General features: G+C 43.8%; 1 protein-coding gene and 1 pseudogene across 3 annotated transcripts; both read left to right on the top strand.

Annotated features, from left to right (window-relative positions):
* Positions 1 to 4,737: 4,737 nt before the first annotated feature.
* Positions 4,738 to 23,003, top strand: LOC307046958 (sex comb on midleg-like protein 4). 2 transcript variants are annotated; one of them, XM_079693630.1, is made up of 8 exons: positions 4,738 to 4,869; positions 5,454 to 5,681; positions 6,941 to 7,070; positions 11,805 to 12,005; positions 14,326 to 14,478; positions 17,272 to 17,478; positions 18,017 to 18,165; positions 20,248 to 23,003. In XM_079693630.1, the coding sequence occupies exons 1-8, from the start codon at positions 4,750 to 4,752 to the stop codon at positions 20,371 to 20,373; spliced, it is 1,314 nt and encodes a 437-aa protein (XP_079549756.1). In that variant the 5' UTR covers positions 4,738 to 4,749; the 3' UTR covers positions 20,374 to 23,003. The 2 variants fall into 2 exon arrangements, with proteins under 2 accessions (XP_079549756.1, XP_079549757.1); XM_079693631.1 differs by lacking the exon at positions 4,738 to 4,869 and adding an exon at positions 4,924 to 5,177.
* On the top strand, positions 9,413 to 10,378 carry LOC307013463 (putative nuclease HARBI1; annotated as a pseudogene). The gene has a single exon. The product of its transcript is annotated as a putative nuclease HARBI1 (transcript).
* Positions 23,004 to 23,969: the final 966 nt, after the last annotated feature.

Raw genomic sequence — 23,969 nt, 5'->3', positions numbered from 1 at the left:
TCTGATAATGGAGGTGTAGTGGTCCAGGGGCCCGCTGTAGAGATCCTGAGGACCCCGAGGCCTCTCATCCAACACCTGCTGCTGAGTCTCCACTGAGTAACCTGGGGTCAGAAGAAGAAGACATACTTTAATAATCCCTCACAAGGAAATGTCTTTCTCCGCTCTGTTGTGGAAATCCTGAGTGTCCTCCTCCAACATGAGAGCAACATGATAACAAAGGTATCAACTGTAGCTGTGAACATGACAGGATGTGTGATTACCTAGAAGAGCATCAGGACTGTTTGAGGCATATGATAGCTATGTGATTAACATGATGATTCAGCCTCTATGGAGAGAGACATATGACAAGCATGATCATTTCTGACGTGGAGCTAATCTGAAGTAAACATTGAATACTGCTTTCTATTCCTCCATCTTGGGACTGTGGAACTCCCTCTATCAGCATGTGAAGGACACTGTTCAGGAACTAGTTGATGCTCTGTATGTGATGACTCCTTCCATTCTGGAGAGGATCACAGATACATGGATCCTGAGGTTCAAGCTCAAGACGGGGACCAGGGAGAGTTTCCTAACAACACACATTACACACACAGGGAGGATATACACAGAGCGGCTGCCAGTTATCCGGCACCAAGGGAGCAGTTTCAAGCTTAGGTGCTTTGCTCAAGGGCACCTCGGCACGGCAGTGGCCCAGGAGGTGAACTGGCACCTCTCCAGATACCAGCTTACTAAAAAAAAGTTTGGGTCCGACCGAGACGTTAACCTCGAGCCTTTTGTTCCAAGACCAAGTCCCTACAGACTTAGACACATTAGAGGTAGTGGCAAAGTCCATAGAGGGTCGGCTTGGCAACTGGAAGGTCACCAGTTCAAGTCCCGGATAGACAGAGTGCTACCGAGGTGTCCCTGAGCAAGGCACCGTTCCCTACACTGCTCCTAACACTAGGAGGGGTCAAATGCAGAGACCTCTTTCCTTCTTATGGAATGGATTTTCAGTAATGCTGTCAGAATTATCGCGTTAACGGCGGTAATTAAATGTTTTAATTAATTGCGTTAAAATATTTAACGCATTTAACGCATGTGCAGAATGGCCCGCGCCATACATCCCACCAGTGGCAGCGCCAGGGTGTGGCTGGGGTAGGCTGCACCCATACCAAGAAATGGCTTAGCCCCACCATGAACAATGATGTTAAAGTAAGCAAAATAAAGTCCGCCAACTCGCGCGGAGTAAATCACACAGACAGCAGTTAGTCAGATTGATTTCAGTAGCCACTTGTCTGGAAATACCGAAGACTAGAAACGGTTTTGAAAACTTTTGTCACGTAGTGATCGTCTTCTCAATAGAACATCTTTGATAATGTCTTCTGGCCAATCAGAATCAAGATAACGGCGTGGTGTTGTTGCAGGAAGTCCCGACGGAGAATACTTTTGCTGTAGTGCAGGGGTGCACACAACTGGTACGCAGGTTATGTGCGTAATCTGAAATGCGTACCGTCACTTGTGTCACAAAGCGCATTTGCGTAGCGACGTACTTGTGAAGCTTTTCAAGAAGGCGGTTAGATCACCGGACGACAGAGTCGGTCTCCGTGTGCACAGACAGGGCTGCTGTTAACGTCGGTCTGTACGACGGAATTGTGCCAAAACTACACCAACCGGCTGCGGAGGGAGACTCCCCCCCTTCACTGAGAACTGAGCTAAAAGAGCTGATCACAACGTTCACGCTCTGTGGTCACGAAGTACTCCACTAGCCCCCCCCCCCCGTTGATAGAAATCAACACGTAATGAAATAAGACCCCACGGTTTGATGATTGATAGGTGTGTGGGCTGTCTTTCATTTTGACACACAGAACAATGTTATAACATACATACTGTGTGTTAAATGGATATATCCGCCTTCTTTCATTTATCTTTCCATTCCCACAACACTATACATAAAGAAATGGCATATTTTGGATATAGTTCTAATGGTGATTAATCTGATTAAACATTTTAATCGTTTGACAGCCCTAATTTTCAGACAAAAGTCCACATTTTGAGAAAAAATACAGAGTTTTTATGTTTCAGCTAAAAAGTTGAGATTTTATGAAAAAGAAAGAATGTTGTCAAAGAAAATCTGAATGTTGAGATTTTGTGAAAAAAATCTGAAAAGTCAGAATTATTCAATTTTAGACAAAAGTCAGTATTTTTCAATTTTTCTGAAAAAAGTCAGAATCTTGAGAAAATGCAGAATTCCGAGATTTTCAGAAAGTATCTTGTTGAAGATCTTCAGGGCGGTGGTGGCAAAGTCCATAGGGACTTGGCTTGGCAACTTGAAGGTCACCGGTTCAAGTCCTGGATAGACAGGGGGTGTTTCTCAATGTCGAAGACGCTTCCTTGGTAGGTCCTTCAGAAGCGAGGCAAGAATCCTTCCTAGCCTCGGAAAACGAAGAATGGTGGAACAGGCTAACAGGTGTGCAGGTGTGCAGGTGTGCATCATATGCGAGGCCCCGCCTTAAATGGAGCGCGATTTCCGCCAAAGATTTGGAAATTGGTCCGTGCGCAAAGCATTGTGGGGATTTTAAGACCGCGGACGAAGGACGCCGGCCTTGGTAGAATTCCAAGCATCCTGGACATTGGAACATAGCGTCCTTGAAATAGTGGCTCTGGGAAACACCCAGAGTGCTACCAAGCAAGCGTGTCTCCCCCCTCACGGCCCTGTCCCCCCCCTGGCCCTGTCTCCCCCCTCACCCTTCTAATAATAATAATAAAATATCTATAAATATACAAATAATAATTCTAAAAGTCTATAAATAAAAAACACAAATAATAACAGTAATAAAATAAAAATACAATAATACAAAAACACAAATAATAATAATTGAAAACAAATCTGTAAATAAATTAAAAACAATAATCAAAAAATATTAGTTATAAATTGTAATAAATGAATAAAAAACGTAATAAATAAATACAAATATTATTAGTATTTCATACATTTGTCATCCATAGGTACACCAGGTGTATTATGCCTCCCTGCTGTGAACCCAAAGGTTAGGAAATGACTGATACATTTGCACGAAATGTCATTTATCTGTAATATAATATATATATGTAACTGTAGTGTTCAGTTCACTTTGAGTTAGTGAACCACATTACACAAGGTGTGTTATAACTGGATCGAGGTGCAGTTTTCAGTGTAAATTAGCTTTAAACTGGGTGTTTTCTCCCCTCTCGACCCTCACCTCTCCCACGGAGCCCCGGCAGACACTCTAAGATCCTCCGGGAGGAAAACCGAGCAGCGAAAATACATTTAAATCCCCAAAGAGCTGAGGGTGACATCCTCATTCTGCCGCACACCGACATGTTGGATTCATGACGTCACCGAAACTTTATTAGCAACGAACAAAACAAACAGGGGAGAGTGACGCGCCGACCGGAAAGGGGCGGGGCTTCGGAACAGAAACAGGGCTGAGAGCAAAAACATTAAATACAATAATTTATGAATAAATAACACAATAAATAATAATTTAGAAAAATCTATAAATAATTACATAAATATAAAACACAAATAATAATAAATTATGTATTTTTCCTTTTTTATTTATTTATTCTTTTAAATGTATATCTAATTTATGGCTATTTAATTGTCACACACACACACACACACACACACACACACACACACACACACACACACACACACACACACACACACACACACACACACACACACACACACACACACACACACACACACACGCACACACACACACACACACACACACACACACACAGACACACGCACACACACACACACACACACACACACACACACACACACACACGCACACACACACACACACACACACACACACACACACACACACACACACACACACAGTGCAGAGACAAACAAACATGGCTGACAGTCAGAAAGGGGGCTTGGCTTGTTGCCATGACAACAGAGGAGCTCTTCTCCCTCGCCGCAACTCTCTCTAATGCTCACACACACACACACACACACACACACACACACACACACACACACACACACACACACACACACACACACACACACACACACACACACACACACACACACACACACACACACACACACACACACACACACACACACACACGTTCATATTGACAGTGTGTGCCCTGCTGCATGTTACTGTCTGTGAACACGTTGAGATATGTCCTTAAAAAAAAGGGAGACAATTTTCCAGTAAATCTTTATTGTATGTAAAAGAGGCAGTTTGCATGTATTCAATAAATACTGTTCAGGTATAAATAAAGACATTTATAAGCATTACATATAGGTTATTTGCATGTATTTAAGAGAGAGTTTTTCAGGTATAAATAAAGACATTTTTAGGCATTTAAGAGACAGTTTTTCAGGTATCAATTAATTAATTTGTAGGTAAAATCTTTAGGCAGAAAAGAGACGGTTCACATGTATTAAATAGGTCGTTTTGAGGTATAAAGAAAGAAATGTTTAGGCACAAAAGAGACCGTTTTTTTAGGTGTCAAAGGGACATTAAACAGAAGCATCTTTCAGCTGCATTTTCTGGTATTTAAAATATGGCATCCTGTATTACAAATCCACTCGTCCTGCATGAGAGATGTGTTTCTCCTTCTCCTGCTCTCCTGGTTTTTACAGATTAGGGTGGAAGCTGTCATCGTAATGGTAATTCATAGCTGGGTCTCCATGGTGAAGCCCCCCCCCCCCCCCCCCACCCCCCTCTCCCTGCTGAATGCATTAGTCTAATGAGAATCTGCAGCCGGAGAGCAGCGGAGGATGGCTGTCTGCAGGAAAGCAGCTCTGTAGTTTCTGTGTCATCCAAACTAAAGGGCTCGGCTCTTTGCTTTCACTACAGAAGACAGCAGGTACAACAAGAAAGAGAAATAACCCTCCTTCTCTTCATCACCCTCCTCTTCATCCTCTTCCTCCTCCTCATGGCTGCCTTTGTGTTGTGATGCTGCTCTGCTAAATGCTGCATTGCTCCTCTCTGTAAATGATGCTGTGTTGCTGACAGGAGGAGAGGGCATTGTTCTGTAGCATCTGTCTGTCTGTGCATGAGGCTCTGTGAGGAGGAGTGTGCATTATTGCTTAGCATTTCTGTAGCTTAGTTCCCTTTAAACATGGTGCTAATGCATGGTGTGTTATAGAGGAGCATCAGGGGCATTGTGTTTGAGTATGTCGGTCTTTAAAGGAAGCTAATGCATGGCGTGGTATATACAGAGGAGTAGCATCAGTGGTTCTTCAGCCTTTCTGTCTGTAAAGGAAGCTAATGCATGCTCAGTTTTAAAAACAGAGGAGGAGCATCAGGGTGCATTATTGTTTAGCATGTATGTAGCTCAGTTCCCTCTGTGTGTGAAGCTAATGCATGCTATGATGAAGCTAATAGCTGTGTGTGTGATATCGCGGAGTAGCATGATGTTTTCTGCAGCTCGGCTCTCTTTGTCTCCAGATGAGTGTTCCTGCAGCAGCGGCTCAGAACCCAGACGACAGAGAGATGCAATCGGCTGCAGTGTCTCCCTCCTTCCTCCCTAGCCAGGGGGGCAAGATCCCGGGCAGAAAGAGAGGCCGACCCCCCCTCCGGAACAACGCCAAGATGGACTTCACAACAAGCCGCTACCCCGAGTCGCTGCCTCCACTCAAAGTGCCCAAAAAGAGGGGCAGAAAACCGGGATTCAAGGTGGGAATACGCGAGGGGGAAGAGTGTGTGTGTGTGTGTGTGTGTGTGTGTGTGTGTGTGTGTGTGTGGGGGGGGGGGGGGGGTGCAGTGTGTTTAAAAAAATGCATGTGTTGTACATAGGATCATGCCCTGCACATGTTGTGTTGTCCCAGTGTCAGAGAGATTGGGGATCCAAAGGGATTTACTAATGTAAATATATAGTCTGTTTTTGTACATAAAATGCATGCTTCGTTCTGTAGAAGGCTGTTAAAATGACATTATCTTAATACAGGATAATAGTGGCTACAGAAAGGTGTGTGTGTGTGTGTGTGTGTGTGTGTGTGTGTGTGTGTGTGTGTGTGTGTGTGTGTGTGTGTGTGTGTGTGTGTGTGTGTGTGTGTGTGTGTGTGTGTGTGTGTGTGTGTGTGTGTGTGTGTGTGTGTGTGTGTGTGTGTGTGTGTGTGTGCATATGTTTTCAGAAGACATTATGATAGTGGCGTTCGTTCTGGCCTACATCGTTATTAAGAGTAAACAAACTTCTTTCACTTGGGAACTCACAGATGGTCTTGGCCAGATGTCTGTAAATTACAGTTCATGGTAATTTGAGAACAGATGCCGGTGTCGGACATACACCGAACACAACACACATCATGTAGCATTTCACGTTTCCATAGCAACAACAACTTCCTGTCAACAGCGTAAACTCGCCTTCAAAATAAAAGCATCTAAATAAAACAGGAAGTTAACCTAAATTACATTTAAGACATATACAACTGCAACGAAAGTAACAAAAACAATGTTAACCTTTTCAGTTTCACAGAACACAAGTTGGTTATTTACACATCATGCGCCCTGGTGACCATCTCCTTCATAAAACGAGTAACAGGGGGAATAATCGGGCAGTTCGGTGTCTACGCTCCAGGCCGAAATGTCCCTAAAATGAAGTCGAGTTTTAAATATATCTAAAATAATGTATGCGCTGTCATTTCCCCACGTAAACATAACAGTCTGCAATGAAACGGTTGTCTCCTGTGCGCTCCACTTCCTACTTGGCGCACCGGTAATCTCATGCTCACGAAAAAGTATATCATGCGCACAAATTAATAAAACATGGCCTCGTTCTATTTATTTTTCTCTATGAACCCTCCAGGGCTCCGTAGATATGTACAAGAAGAACAGAATATGAAATTAAATAATCTAAATGAAGACGATACGTTTGTGATTTATCAATAATATGCCTGAAATACCATAACAACAATGCGTACCCTTCTCTCCTGCAGCTGAAACCCCGGATGGTGATGACCCCGCTGGCCATTTCCCCCCCCAGCAGCACCCCCGAGCCCGACATGAGCTCCATCCCCCAGGACGCTGCCACCGTGCCGCACTCTGCCACCCCCCAGGTGCTCACAGGTAACAGGAACACACCAAATACACCTTTAATGCTGATCAGCAGTACCCTGTACCCAAGTGTATGTTTTTAGAATCAGGTTTATCACCAGGAGTTCAAAACTTTGAATCTCAATCAGATCCGATCAGATTTTGAAATCCCATTTTTTGTGATCCAGGATCAGACAAGTCGGCCAAATGTTGTCCCTGGAGTTCAAAGCAATTCAGGATAGGATCAGCCTGATCCAGATTACGATTTTTCAAGATGACTAGATCCTGAATATCAGCGCTTTAATCCGACCGATCGCCATCTAGTGGACATGAAAAAGAATACAAGGAAGACAAGAGACCCCATTGCAGAGACATCTATAATGTTTAATTATATTTTTAAATACATAAAGGACATCAAATCATAATGAAATTGTACTTTTAAAAAAAACTCCCACTCGGGTAACAACAATACAACTTTCATTCAAAGGCAGCTGGATCATCCAGGCGGGCTTTGAGGAGCTGAGTTCTCAGTGAGTTTTCAGTTTGCTGAAGCCGGCACAGCTGTAGTTGTTCTTGGGCCAGACGGATCTGAATCTCTGCCCTCTCCGTTTCACGGCTCAGCAGAGTCTCATAGGCATCATCCCTCTGCTCTGGTTGTCTGGTCTGCTTGACTTTTCTCTTTCGAGGTGGCTCTTGCAGGGTGTCATCATCAGGCCTGGCTGAAGGTTCTGGATCCACATGGGTCAGGAAGACCTCGTCTTCGTGTGTCACATCAGGTGCATTGACGACCTGAAATGAAAGTTCATCAATATACTTTATACTCCTTAATAAGATGATCACAAGCATGCAAGCTCCTGGAAAATTGTAGTACTAGGATGCTGTATAAGAAACACAGCCATTGTAGTAATATGAAAATAGCTATTATACAAGATAATCATTGTAGTTCAATAGGGACAAGGATAAAATCACACATACCTGCGACTCACCATCCAGTACAACGTTTGGTATTCCCTGTAAAGATTGTGACTGCTGACCACCGATGATATCCAGAACCACATCCGTGTGTTGTCCCCTTTCATAGGCTTTGTTACCCGTCTGTGGGTTTTTAGCCTTTAGCCTGGCTGTGGTCTCTGGTAGCTTGCTGCTTCAAATTCTTCCACCTCAACCTCACTTGGTCCACCGTCCTCTTGTGTCCAGATCCTGTGGCCTTCACATTGTCTGTCACCTCCATCCATATTCCGCTCTTCACTTTAGTCGCTCCACCCTCTCTTTTAAAGCTACCAACTATGGAGTCATAATTGTGTCTTACACTCTGCAGCAGTGCATGGGTCTCAGCAGTGCATGGGTCTCAGCAGAGCATGGGTCTCAGCAGAGCATGGGTCTCAGCAGTGCATGGGTCTCAGCAGAGCATGGGTCTCAGCAGTACATGGGTCTCAGCAGAGCATGGGTCTCAGCAGAGCATGGGTCTCAGTAGAGCATGGGTCTCAGCAGAGCATGGGTCTCAGCAGAGCATGGGTCTCAGCAGTGCATGGGTCTCAGCAGAGCATGGGTCTCAGCAGCGCATGGGTCTCAGCAGAGCATGGGTCTCAGCAGAGCATGGGTCTCAGCAGTACATGGGTCTCAGTAGAGCATGGGTCTCAGCAGAGCATGGGTCTCAGCAGTGCATGGGTCTCAGCAGAGCATGGGTCTCAGTAGAGCATGGGTCTCAGCAGAGCATGGGTCTCAGTAGAGCATGGGTCTCAGTAGAGCATGGGTCTCAGCAGAGCATGGGTCTCAGCAGAGCATGGGTCTCAGCAGAGCATGGGTCTCAGTAGAGCATGGGTCTCAGCAGAGCATGGGTCTCAGTAGAACATGGGCCTCAGTAGAACATGGGTCTCAGCAGAGCATGGGTCTCAGCAGTGCATGGGTCTCAGCAGAGCATGGGTCTCAGCAGAGCATGGGTCTCAGCAGTGCATGGGTCTCAGCAGAGCATGGGTCTCAGCAGTGCACGGGTCTCAGCAGAGCATGGGTCTCAGCAGAGCATGGGTCTCAGCAGAGCATGGGTCTCAGCAGTGCATGGGTCTCAGCAGAGCATGGGTCTCAGCAGCGCATGGGTCTCAGCAGAGCATGGGTCTCAGCAGAGCATGGGTCTCAGCAGAGCATGGGTCTCAGCAGAGCATGGGTCTCAGTAGAGGTACAATTAGGCCCCTTTTTGTCCATCTTTCCAACTCCATGGTTTGGTCAGGTCAGCCATTAGTTGTATAGGTCTGGCCTTGCTATTAATTACATAGTTAACCACAGGCCCTAACCAATCTGGAAATGCATTCCAGGTGTGTATTTGCAATTTCAGAGACTGAGGTAGGCCTACTGACTGAAACAACAGTCAGAACACAGTCATGGCAGGGATTGTTCACATCTTCCATGCTGGAAGGAGAGGTTACCGCCAAAGGGTCCACAAACCTCTCCAACAGTACACAACAGAAGAACTGTACAATCGTTTTGGATTTGATGACATCAACTACATTGCTGATCTGTTCAGGCCACAACTGCAGTGCAGAGCCTTGCGGAGTCATGCTCTGACTGTAGAGGAACAGGTCCTCATTGCCCTGCGCTGTTACGCATGTGGAACATTCTATCAGGTCATAGCTGACAGCATGGGAGTCCACAGGACAGCAGTGGGTGAAGTGGTGACAGCTGTGTCTGATGCACTGGCTCGCCTGCTGGATCACTTTGGGACTTTTCCCACTGATGGCCACATTGTCAAAGTGAAGCAGCTATTTTGTCTTCTGGGAGACATGCCCAACGCCATTGGGGCGATCGACTGCACCCATGTACATATTCAAGCACCTCCTCAGAGGGAGTGGGAGTATGTCAACAGGAAAGGGAGGCACAGCATCAATGTGCAGCTTGTGGGAGATGCTGACCTTGCTATCACCAACTGTGTTGTGAGATGGCCTGGGTCAGTCCACGATGCACGAATCTCCAGAGAGAGCCGGTTGTTCACTGAATTTCAAAACAACAGGCCGGATGGAGTTATATTAGCCGACAGTGCTTACCCACTCCTACCGTGGGTGATGACACCTTTCCCACGCCCAACACTCCCTCACAGATGCGCTACAACAACGCCCATGGAAGAACCAGGTGTGCCATTGAGCGAAGTACTGAAGAGGCGTTTAGCATGCCTGAACTATCTGAGAGTGGAACCCCAACGAGCATGCTGCATAACACTAGCTTGTATTGTGCTACACAATATCGCTGTCCATCGCAGAGTCCCCCTCTCTGACATCGATGATCCCCCAGAGCCCCTTGCCTCTGCTGATGATCAGGCCCACCTATGGATCTCCCTCTCAATGACAGACTGAGTGGTGATGTAATGCGAGATGCTATTGTCCGCGATTACTTTTGAAAGGTGATGACAGAGGATGGACTTTTTTTTTGTTGGAGATATTTTTACTTTAATCTAAATTACATTTGTGATTGACAATCTTTGCTGTGATACTTTTATGAGCATAAACATTTATGTCATCAACATTTGGTTGAAAACAAAATAGGCCACCACAAACGTGAGCAAACATGGAAAAAATAAAATGTATTTCCCATGAAGGCTAAAAATGGTGTATTATTTCAGTTAACAAACTTTGCCATCTTATTTAAATTGAAACATATTTTAAAATAAATGGTACAGTACATGTTGCTCTGGTAATCCACTGGAAATCCGCCCCTCTGGTGGGATCAGGGTAATCCAGTTTTATGGGATCAAACTGATCCCCATCCTGTGTTGTCGGTTTGAACTACCCGTTTTGAAGATTTGATCCAGATTAAAGCTTGGATTGAATTTCCTGATCTGATCGGATATCAAAGTGATCCTAATCCTGTTGTTTGGTTTTGAACTCCCCAAAATCCAAATCCGATCTGATCAGATAGGGATTACACGTTTTGAACTCCTGGGCCCTGGTGGGTTGACACGTACGAGAGATTTGACTTGATGTTGTGGTGCATACATCAAAATAAAAACACAGATAAATAACTATTTGAAGAAAATAACATTAAAAACCTATAGTGAAAGGAGTCCTATACTTCTTCTTGTGTTGTTCCCTTTCCTGCGTTTACTCCTTGAACATAGTGACATCACTATAGAACACTCCTGCTTCATTCAAAACTGTTCAGGTTTAAATAAATCATTGTTTAGGTTTTAGGTCTGCAGAGGCTAAAATCCCTGTTCCCTCTACTTTCTCCCCCACCCCCCCCCCCCACCCCCTTCCTGAAACACCTCCATTGGACTCCTTTGTTAACTCCCGGAACATAGTGACATCGCTATGTAACACTTGCGTTCCTATTGGCTAGCGCTCCAACACATTGTCCGTGATAGGCTAAGAGGCGGGACATCTCTAAGAGGTTGACCAATCATAGCTAAGTTTTGATTTCACCCTGCTAGCACAACAGATATAGTGCACACTGATGTTCAAAGGATCCATAGGCTGTTTTGTAAATCTTAGGCTCCTGCACCAAGGCTACATACAATATAGTTACCATAAAAAGAAAAAAGTGCATCAAATATTGCAATAGAATTGAGCAAAAGCGTCCGCAGCAGTCCATTGCTTAACATCACACACTTAAAATGAACAAGTACCTCATACAACTCCCTAAGAACATCCAGCTGTTCCCATTAAGATCATTAAAGTAGTTCTCGGGTTCGACTCCAACCTGCGGACCCTAGCTGCATGTCTTTCTATCTCCTACCCTAAACTATAATCAAGTATCTCTTCCCCCTGTGTTTCCCTGCTCCAGTCTGCATCTACATCAACAAGCAAGCCAACACGGGTCCTAACTTGGACCGGAAGAAGATCCTCCAGCTGCCGGATCACTTCGGGCCGGACCGACCCTCCGTGGTGCTCCAGCAGGCCGTGCAGGGCTGCATCGACAGCGCCTTCCTGCAGAAAACCGTCTTCACGCTGCTCACCCAGGGCTACGGGGGAGAAAAGATATCAGGTGTTGTACAAAGACCTCCCTCAGGTGGTGCTTTCTATTCGTTCAACATCTTTTACCCCTTTGTTTACCACTGTACCTGAAAAGGCACTCAGAGAGAATGAGGAGTTTGAGATATATAGTCAAACTGACACCATGGATCTTTTGGAAATTATGTAAAAAAAAAAATCAACATTCACAAAAATAATACCGTTCTGATAAAAATATAAAATCCTCCCAAGGTTTGAAGGAGATTATCCACTTAGACTCGAAATGACCACTAACATCTCAGTTGATCCTTGAGTCTATTTCCTCCCACGCAATATATGAAGAACGCCTTGAAACGTCTTCAGACTTTGCACAAATCTTTACCTGGACATCAGGATGAACTGATAGGATTTCTGTAGTGAAATATCTTTGTGACTTCCCACTCTTGTAATATCCCAGAAACGCTTAGAGGGAAATCCTTAAAATATTGGCACAAATGTCCACTTGGACTCGTCGGTGAACTTATGATTCAAGATTCAAAGGTCCGTCTACACTACAGGCATCAACAAATCTTGAAGCTGGGCGTGTCTGAAGCTTGGTGATTTTTTGAGAGCAACGCGACCAACAACCGATCAAATGAATCTCCCGCCCCCGACACACAAAGCAATAGCAATGTTAAAACGAAGTAAACTGGATATAAACTCTCCAAACAGGTGGAAACCTACCAGTTTCACCCACTGTCTCTGCCACCTCCCTCCATGCCTGGTTCCTCCGGTTTGTATCCCGGTAAATAGTTCCGGTCGTAAAGAACCGGGTGATTTGCTACCGTAATATCTCGTTTGGAATATGAGGAAATGAACTGCGGTCTGGCTCTCCCAGCTTGCACGCGGTTTGATTGGCTGCGCTTGCACTGGCGGGATTTGCATAAACTGGATTTGATTGGCTGATGCCAAGCATCGAGCCTCAAAAGTTGAACATTGTTCAACTTTTGATGCCGATAGATGCTCGTGATGCTTGCAAAGCCATGCCATGCTCCCCACAATGCAGTTCGGCGAAGATTCAAAATCTTCTACGTCTCCCCATTCAAGTGAATGGGCGAAGCATTGAAAGCATTTTCTGATGCCTGTAGTGTAGACGTACCGTTAATGTCATCTGCACATGAGCTACCATGCTCTTTTGACCTGAGCTCCTTCAACGATGCAACATGTATAATAAAATACAAAAATACAAATGCAAAATAGTGCCAGAAGTCTATATACACGTAAATAGAATATGATATACAAGAATGTGAAATGAAATATTGTACAGCAAGATTACATTAAATACAGTTTATTAAGGTGATAACTATTTAGATAAATACATTGAAAGAGGACAAACAGATGAATGTTTATCGAGGCACTTAACAGAGCTTATGCAAATTCAAGATGTGTTTACCGACTGTGTCAATTTGTTTTAATTGTCATATTAAGTGTATTCATTCTTGTGTTATGGCCCAAAACGATTGTAGGGTTTTGTGAGGTCACACTGACCTCTGACCATAAAATATATCCGTTCAGCCTTCGGGTTCAAGCTGACTTTCTGGCCAAATTTTAAGAAATTCCCTTAATGAGTTCCAGAGATATTACCGTCACACGGATTGGGATGGATGTAACCTTTGACCTTCAAATGATAAGAACTTCATCCTTCAGTCCAAGTCATTGGTGGTGCCCATTTATAAGAGATTCCGTCCAGGCGTTTCTGTCCTATTGGGTTTACGAGAAATGTACCTATCGGGACAATTGGAGAACATAAAAATGTAATACGGTTTTTGTTTGGTTTTGTCATGTTGTCGTTGTCGTTGTTGTTGTTGTTGTTGTTGTTGTTGTTGTGTAGCATTAATGGACTAACTGCTTTTTGAGTTTTTTCATTATCCAAAAACATATTTATTGCCACAATTGTCATATTACTGTTTGGTTTTGTCCTCTTGTTGTTGTTGGTGTTGTTGTGTAGCATTAATGGACTAGGCTTCAACTGATGATAATTGTTAAAATACTTTGTTGTTGTTGTTGTTGTTGTTGTTGTTGTTATGCTATTGTACCTTCAGGGTTACAGACTACAGCTCAAACTCATTCCCTTTTTGAGGGGTTTCCATTATCCAAAAAGGAGCATTGTTGAATGATGAAAAATTAACGAAGAAGCGACACATTTTCAAATCTGCAAATATCGTTATGAAATCTTTTGGCCACATTTATCCTATTTGGAAACCCTGATATCGAGACAGCCCGAATTGGAAACAAGCATTAGTAGAAGATTAATTTGTGTGTTTAAAGCTGTGATGTTGTTTAAAGTGTTTGTTTGTTTGTTTGTTTGTTTGCAGCCACGTTTGACGGGAAGCAGCACCTGCTCAGCCTCCCGGTGGTGAACAGCATCGACTACGTGCTGCGCTTCCTGAAGAAACTCTGCCGCTCTCTGCACTGCGAAAACCTGTTCAGCGATCAGCCAATCAGCACGGGCGCCTACGCCTCCGACGGTAGAGAGGATTCTGAAATTAAGAGAAATATTCACAAGTTAGGAAAAATGTCAACATTCGGAAAAAGAATACCGTTCTGATAAAAAACATTTAATTCAGAGGAAAAAAGTCACATTTCTGAAAGAAAGTCAAAATTCTGAGAAAAGTCAAAACGAGTAAAGATTCTGAGAAAAAAGTGAGAATGTTAAAATAAAGTAAGAATTCTGAGAAAATATATAGTTCTGACAAAGTTTTCCAATTCTAATAAAAAAAGAGAGGATTCTGTAAACAAATCATAATTCTGAGAAAGATCCTTTCTTCAAAACCGATTCTTTGGATGGAAATTATTTCTAATGGTCTTTAATGTTTTAGTCTTGTAAAAAAACTCCCATTCCCAATCTTTTGGCGCGTTCACACCGGAGTACTTTTCCCACAATAGTTCATCAGAACTCAGATATATTTGCGTTCACACCAAAAAGAGCCTGAACTAAATGAATTCATCAGAACCTGTTCACCCCCTTTTCACTCCCTGCTAGAGAGCAGAGACTTTCGTGGGAGAAAAAGGTTCCTATGTCTGATTGGCTGGGCGGATTGCAAACCACGCCCCGTAAAACTCCCAAAACGTTTTGTGAAGCCGCCATTTTATTATCCTCCCATTAGCATTATTAGCATTAGCATTAGCCCAGCGCAGTAGAAGCTGCTGGGAGTCCCAGCAGCTTCTACTGAAGCCAGTCCCCAACTCCGGGGACTTCCGGCCGGGGAATCCGGGTGGTAGTATACGCCGTGAAGTTGTTTGCGGCCTGCCAGTAAACCCAAAGCAGCAGAAGAAGAAGAAGTGACTTCAGCAGCTTCATTTGCCTAATCCTCCCCAGGAGCAAAGAGTTCTGGGTAGAACCTCTGCCCTTTAGCAAGATCCCTTACTATAAGCTTTTATAACAGACATGTTCTTTGATCTAACTTTCTGATCTCGTCTCTAGCTGAAACGGCCGATGATTTCCATTTAGACAGTCTGAGGGTAAAAGGTACATTTCGGAAAGAAAGTCAGAACTCTAAAAAAGAATCGGAATACTGGAAAAAGTCAAAAGTCCTCTCCTGCTGATGTTCAGGTGTATTTCAGTATGTGGTGTCTCTACTTTAAAGAGTCCTCTCCTGCTGATGTTCAGGTGTATATCAGTATGTAGTGTCTCTACTTTAAAGAGTCCTCTCCTGCTGATGTTCAGGTGTATATCAGTATGTAGTGTCTCTACTTTAAAGAGTCCTCTCCTGCTGATGTTCAGGTGTATTTCAGTATGTGGTGTCTCTACTTTAAAGAGTCCTCTCCTGCTGATGTTCAGGTGTATATCAATATGTAGTGTCTCTACTTTAAAGAGTCCTCTCCTGATGATGTTCAGGTGTATATCAGTATGTAGTGTCTCTACTTTAAAGAGTCCTCTCCTGCTGATGTTCAGGTGTATATCAGTATGTAGTGTCTCTACTTTAAAGAGTCCTCTCCTGCTGATGTTCAGGTGTATATCAGTATGTAGTGTCTCTACTTTAAAGAGTCCTCTCCTGCTGATGTTCAGGTGTATATCAGTATGTAGTGTCTCTACTTTAAAGAGTCCTCTCCTGCTGATGTTCAGGTGTATATCAGTATGTAGTGTCTCTACTTTAAAGAGTCCTCTCCTGCTGATGTTCAGGTGTATATCAGTATGTAGTGTCTCTACTTTAAAGAGTCCTCTCCTGCTGATGTTCAGGTGTATATCAGTATGTAATGTCTCTACTTTAAAGAGTCCTCTCCAGCTGATGTTCAGGTGTATATCAGTATGTAGTGTCTCTACTTTAAAGAGTCCTCTCCTGCTGATGTTCAGGTGTATATCAGCATGTAGTGTCTCTACTTTAAAGAGTCCTCTCCTGCTGATGTTCAGGTGTATATCAGTATGTAGTGTCTCTACTTTAAAGAGTCCTCTCCTGCTGATGTTCAGGTGTATATCAGTATGTAGTGTCTCTACTTTAAAGAGTCCTCTCCTGCTGATGTTCAGGTGTATATCAGTATGTAGTGTCTCTACTTTAAAGAGTCCTCTCCTGCTGATGTTCAGGTGTATATCAGTATGTAATGTCTCTACTTTAAAGAGTCCTCTCCAGCTGATGTTCAGGTGTATATCAGTATGTAGTGTCTCTACTTTAAAGAGTCCTCTCCTGCTGATGTCCAGGTGTATATCAGCATGTAGTGTCTCTACTTTAAAGAGTCCTCTCCTGCTGATGTTCAGGTGTATATCAGTATGTAGTGTCTCTACTTTAAAGAGTCCTCTCCTGCTGATGTTCAGGTGTATATCAGTATGTAGTGTCTCTACTTTAAAGAGTCCTCTCCTGCTGATGTTCAGGTGTATATCAGTATGTAGTGTCTCTACTTTAAAGAGTCCTGTCCTGCTGATGTTCAGGTGTATATCAGTATGTAGTGTCTCTACTTTAAAGAGTCCTCTCCTGTTGATGTTCAGGTGTATATCAGTATGTAGTGTCTCTACTTTAAAGAGTCCTCTCCTGCTGATGTTCAGGTGTATATCAGTATGTAGTGTCTCTACTTTAAAGAGTCCTCTCCTGCTGATGCTCAGGTGTATATCAGTATGTAGTGTCTCTACTTTAAAGAGTCCTCTCCTGCAGATGTTCAGGTGTATATCAGTATGTAGTGTCTCTACTTTAAAGAGTCCTCTCCTGCTGATGTTCAGGTGTATATCAGTATTTAGAGTCTCTACTTTAAAGAGTCCTCTCCTGCTGATGTATATCAGCATCTTGTATTACGAACGATGGCCATAATTCTGCTTCTGATCTCGTCTCCAGCTGAAACGGCCGATGATTACCATCTCGATCAGTCCGATGGTAAACGGTACTCCATGGATCTCGGAGATTTCGGCTCCATCAGCTCTTCGTATTCTCCAAAGTCTTCGTACGGGTTTCGATCGTCGCAGCAGTTCTCCGGCGGCTCGATGAGCGTCTGCCGGCCGGCGTCAAGCAGCCCGAACTCTTTCATAGAGAGCAACCGCACAGGTGAGAGGAGAAACACGAAATAAAGATCACGACCAGTTACGAGAGATGGCAAAAGTACACACATCCTTTACTCAAGAAGAAATACAGATACTGGTGTTTAAACATACTCCTCCAACATGAGAGCAACATGCTAACAAAGGTATCAACTGTAGCTGTGAACATGACAGGATGTGTGATGACCTAGCAGAGCATCAGGACTGTTTGAGGCATATGATAGCTATGTGATTAACATGATGATTCAGCCTCTATGGAGAGAGACATGTGACAAGCATGATCATTTCTGACGTGGAGCTAATCTGAAGTAAACATTGAATACTGCTTTCTATTCCTCCATCTTGGGACTGTGGAACTCCCTCTCTTGGATATCAGCATGTGAAGGACACTGTTCAGGAACTAGTTGATGCTCTGTATGTGATGACTCCTTCCATTCTGGAGAGGATCACAGATACATGGATCCTGAGGTTCAAGCTCAAGCCGGGGACCAGGGAGAGTTTCCTAACGGTTCCTCTGATGGTAAATCTTTGTGTTGGTCTTACAGGAGGTTATAATGCGTCTTCAGAACCACAGGAGTTCAAAGCCCCGCAGAACAAAGACCCCTCCTCCTGGTCTGTGGACGATGTGGTCTGGTTCATCAGAGACGCAGACCCACAGGCCCTCGGACCGCACGCTGACGTCTTCAGGAAACACGTAAGGGGATTGTTTATTGTTTTCCATACAACCTTTACTACAGATTTAATGAACATCCAGTGGAATCCACGTTGGAGAATCCATTAAAGCTCTCCTATTGTGCAAAATGCACTTCCTGATGTCTTCTCTATATCACCAAGTGTCCCCGGTGTGTCACCATGTGTCCCCGGTGTGTCAGGAGACTCACTAAGTGATGTCTTCTCTACATCACCATGTGTCCCCGGTGTGTCAGGAGACTCACTAAGTGATGTCTTCTCTACATCACCATGTGTCCCCGGTGTGTCCCTGGTGTGTCACCATGTGTCCCCGGTGTGTCAGGAGACTCTCTAAGTGATGTCTTCTCTACATCACCATGTGTCCCCGGTGTGTCACCATGTGTCCCCGGTGTGTCAGGAGACTCACTAAGTGATGTCTTCTCTACATCACCATGTGTCCCCGGTGTGTCTCCGGTGTCCCCCCGGTGTGTCACCATGTTTCCCCGGTGTGTCAGGAGACTCCCTAAGTGATGTCTTCTCTACATCACCATGTGTCCCCGGTGTGTCAGGAGACTCACTAAGTGATGTCTCTCTACATCGCCATGTGTCCCCGGTGTGTCACCATGTGTCCCCGGTGTGTCACCATGTGTCCCTGGTGTGTCAGGAGACTCTCCAAGTGATGTCTTCTCTACATCACCACGTGTCCCCGCTGTGTCCCTGGTGTGTCACCATGTGTCCCCGGTGTGTAAGGAGACTCTCTCAGTGATGTCTTCTCTACATCACCATGTGTCCCCGGTGTGTAACCATGTGTGTCCGGAGACTCTCTAAGTGATGTCTTCTCTACATCACCATGTGTCCTTGCTGTGTCACCATGTGTCCCCGGTGTGTCAGGAGACTCTCTAAGTGATGTCTTCTCTACATCACCATGTGTCCCCGGTGTGTCATCGTGTGTCCCCAGTGTTTCAGGAGACTCTCTAAGTGATGTCTTCTCTACATCACCATGTGTCCCCGGTGTGTCACCATGTGTCCCCGGTGTGTCCGGAGACTCTCTAAGTGATGTCTTCTCTACATCACCATGTGTCCCCGGTGTGTCACCATGTGTCCCCGGTGTGTCCGGAGACTCTCTAAGTGATGTCTTCTCTACATCACCATGTGTCCCCGGTGTGTCACCATGTGTCCCCGGTGTGTCCGGAGACTCTCTAAGTGATGTCTTCTCTACATCACCATGTGTCCCCGGTGTGTCAGGAGACTCTCTAAGTGATGTCTTCTCTACATCACCATGTGTCCCCGATGTGTCCCCAGTGTGTCACTGGTGTGTCAGGAGACTCTCAAAGTGTCAGAGATAAACCCCTCTCTCTTCTCCTCCGTACCCACATCTCTAAAAACGGGGAACAACGGAGCTGATCCAGATTTGCTGCGTCATGACCACATTACTAAAATGTGGGCGGGCTTTACCCCCACGGGCCAATCAGAAACGTTGCTGTCAGAAACAATGAGACGTGTTCTGAAGTAATATGGTCTGTGTTCAAGCAAACATTCTGTTCAATGTTAGCTTTCCAAAGACACTTATGATGTTTGGGAATGAAGTCGTGCGTCTTTTAGGAAAATATGCATTTTTTCATAGACTTCCCTAAAAGCTGAGTTAGTAAATCAGGACAGTAGTAGGGCCAGTTTCTCAAAGACTTCTATACAACATGTGGTAATACATTGGGAAAGAGGTAAGAACATTTGGAATGTACAAAAGAGGACATTGCTTGTTGAAAGCTGTTATCAGGCACAGATGCATTAAAGTAAAATAATGCTCCAATCTCTGTGACAGGTTTCATATGAATCAACAGTGATCGTAGTTAAATGAAATGGTTCCTTAAAGCCTACTATAGCATAATACCTCTGTACTTTCCCACTATTACTTCCAGGCTAACTTTACATTATCAAATAGAAATGTATTTACAATATCAGTCAGGACATTTAATTGCAATTGCAAATATTTTCTTGGAAATGATTGGATCTGACACATCTGGTCTGCTCACCTATTTCCTGTTGATCTAACTTCTTCTCCTTCGTCTTCCTCCTCTTCTTCTTCCTCCTCCTCCTCCTCTTCCTCCAGGAGATCGATGGAAACGCCTTGTTGCTCCTGAAGAGCGATATGATCATGAAGTATCTGGGTCTGAAGCTCGGCCCGGCGCTGAAGCTCTGTTTCCACATCGACAAACTAAAGAACAACAAGTTCTGAAAACACATTTATGCTCGTCTGTAAATCTGAGAAGAGAAGAGGATCGACCGAGACTTCCAGAGTTGTACATTTCACTTTAGGACAGATTTTTGAATTAAAAAAACATCAGATGGTGGAAAAATAAATCCTGCACACGTTAATGTAATCAGTAAGGCTGGCGTCACACTGTCCCGACATGGACACCAGACGGACACACGAATATGGAATTGTGAATTTCGGACGAAGATGGCCCCGAACTTGGTCAACAGCCGAAGCAAGTACGACGCCTACAGAAGGCCACACGATGGCACCCGAACCACACGCTGTTGTTTCCATAGCAACTACAACTTCGTAAACTCGCCTTCAAAATAAAAGCATTTAAATAAAACAGGAAGTTAACCTAAATTACATTTGAGACATACAACTGCAACGAAAGTAACAAAAACAATGTAATATCCTTTTCAGTTTCACAGAACTCAAATCGTACTATAATACGACGGCTACACGACGGCATCGCGAGAGCTTCACGTAGTCGTGTTGCCTTCCTGAGACAATCGGGCAGCTTCTTGTTTCCTTCGTATTGTCTTCGTGAGGCGAAAAATGCCCGATGGCACCGATGATCACACGAAGTAAAGACGAAGATGACACGATTTGACAAGATGGCCTCACGATGGCCTTACGGAGGGCAGAATGGACACACGAGTTCAACACGAAAATGAACCATCGCAATTTTTTAGCATGCCAAAGATTTTGCCACCGCTCACAAAGTTGCTGCCGAAGCCTGAGAAACTCCACCGGCGGTCATACGACGGCTTAAGATGCCCTCACGAATTGCCCGATGTTGTTACGATCAGAGCCGAATTTGAACATTTCCTTTATCGTGTGTCCATCTGGTGTCAATTTCGGGACAGTGTGACGCGGGCTTTAAAGAAGGCACATGCAGATTCATTATAAATATATATATATATATTCATCATCTGATAACAGTGAACACTTTTCACAACTCATTACTGAGAAACGGTGCATTTAGAAAATCATTTTGATGCTATTTTTTGACATGATTGTCCAACAAAGAGGGTACGGTTCCCATTTGATTTGTCATTATTTTGTATTATAATTTATTTAAAAATCACTCTAGCCAAAAGACAGTAGCTCTCTTATTAGTATATATATTTAAAAAATGAGAGCACATAGAAATATTTATGTTTTTAATAAGCCAATTATCTGCATTGGCTCTTATGTAAACTTATTTTGTTTTATTTTCCATCAGTGTCAAAACGCCGTTAATATCACACTGAGAATCTGCCATGGAAATGGGTATGATATAATATATTCATAATAATATATAGTATTGCTTTTGTACGCCACTTTAGGTGTACAGTATGCATCCTTTTTTAATTAATTAACTTTGTAATTGAATGCTGCTGTAAAGATGTCTCATGTGAGCCTAGTGAGAACGAGCTGAGGGCTTTTATTCAGAAAATCACTAAGAATATTAGGCTGGGTTGCACCGACAAGGAATCATTTAGGAAACACTGAAAGGTCCCCTACCATCATCCTCCTCTTCATCAATACATCACAGGTCTCAGATATATCCAGAGCCTGTCTCTGATTGGCTGAAACACCAAACAGATCATAGCAGCATTACCCATAATCCCCTCTGTTTCAGTGCTGATTCTCTGTCTGTTACTTTAGATGAAAATAAGGAGCCCCTCCCCACGCCCCTCTGAGAGACATTTGGTTACAAAGAACTCAATGGAGCTCTAGAGGAGATTCAGGTGATAAGGGGGGGGGCACACATGTTGATGTAGAAGAGACATGGAGAAGAGGGGACACATGTTGATGTAGAAGAGACATGAAGAAGAGGGGACACATGTTGATGTAGAAGAGACATGAAGAAGAGGGGACACATGTTGATGTGGAAGAGACATGAAGAAGAGGGGACACATGTTGATGTAGAAGAGACATGAAGAAGAGGGGACACATGTTGATGTAGAAGAGACATGAAGAAGAGGGGACACATGTTGATGTAGAAGAGACATGGGGAAGAGGGGACACATGTTGATGTAGAAGAGACATGAAGAAGAGGGGACACATGTTGATGTAGAAGAGACATGAAGAAGAGGGGACACATGTTGATGTAGAAGAGACATGAAGAAGAGGGGACACATGTTGATGTAGAAGAGACATGAAGAAGAGGGGACACATGTTGATGAAGAAGAGACATGAAGAAGAGGGGACACATGTTGATGTAGAAGAGACATGAAGAAGAGGGGACACATGTTGATGAAGAAGAGACATGAAGAAGAGGGGACACATGTTGATGTAGAAGAGACATGGAGAAGAGGGGACACATGTTGATGAAGAAGAGACATGAAGAAGAGGGGACACATGTTGATGTAGAAGAGACATGGAGAAGAGGGGACACATGTTGATGTAGAAGAGGGGACACATGTTGATGTAGAATAGGGGACACATGTTGATGTAGAAGAGACATGAAGAAGAGGGGACACATGTTGATGTAGAAGAGACATGGAGAAGGGGGGACACATGTTGATGTAGAAGAGACATGAAGAAGAGGGGACACATGTTGATGTAGAAGAGACATGAAGAAGAGGGGACACATGTTGATGTAGGAGAGACATGAAGAAGAGGGGACACATGTTGATGTAGAAGAGACATGAAGAAGAGGGGACACATGTTGAGAGACATGAAGAAGAGGGGACACATGTTGATGTAGAAGAGACATGAAGAAGAGGGGACACATGTTGATGTAGAAGAGACATGAAGAAGAGGGGACACATGTTGATGTAGAAGAGACATGAAGAAGAGGGGACACATGTTGATGTAGAAGAGACATGAAGAAGAGGGGACACATGTTGATGTAGAAGAGACATGAAGAAGAGGGGACACATGTTGATGTAGAAGAGACATGGAGAAGAGGGGACACATGTTGATGTAGAAGAGACATGAAGAAGAGGGGACACATGTTGATGTAGAAGAGACATGAAAAAGAGGGGACACATGTTGATGTAGAAGAGACATGGAGAAGAGGGGTCAAATAATAGGTGACCTGTAAACAAACTGTAAATCAGGTGTTTTTAAATGTAAATTATTAATCTGGATTTATTGTTATTCTGTCCAAATAAGATTACATTTAAATCTGTTATTTGTTATTCTAATTAATTGTGTGGCTGCCCCAAAACTTAAAAAATAAGAACGTCATTTAATTACATTCTTATTTTTAAATCTGGATTTGCTGAAATTCAACCGTAGCGTTGCTGAACTCTACATCTATGAAATGCTTCCCGGTTGGTGCAGCCGAGCCTTAAGGGCGTTAGAGTCTGCTGGTGCTAAACTTATCTGTAATGTATTTCATGTTTGCTTTGTGTCTGTGTCTGTAAAGGAACCATGTGTATATTGTACTGTATGTGAACATTAAATTAAGAAATCAAGTCATCGCAGAGGGTTTTTATAGTGTCACTTTACTTTGGAGTTTCTGCATTTCCTCAGAGACTTCTCTAAAATCTGAGGTGAGAAAGAGAAAGAGAAAGAGGAACATTTCGCCCCCTGCTGGATATTAGAGAGAATGCAGCTTTTTAAGGTATTGCAGCATT

The sequence above is a fragment of the Notothenia rossii genome (genome assembly GCF_949606895.1).
Source record: "Notothenia rossii genome assembly, chromosome: 7".
NCBI lineage: Eukaryota > Metazoa > Chordata > Actinopteri > Perciformes > Nototheniidae > Notothenia > Notothenia rossii.
This window is presented reverse-complemented; position numbering and strand designations above follow the sequence as displayed.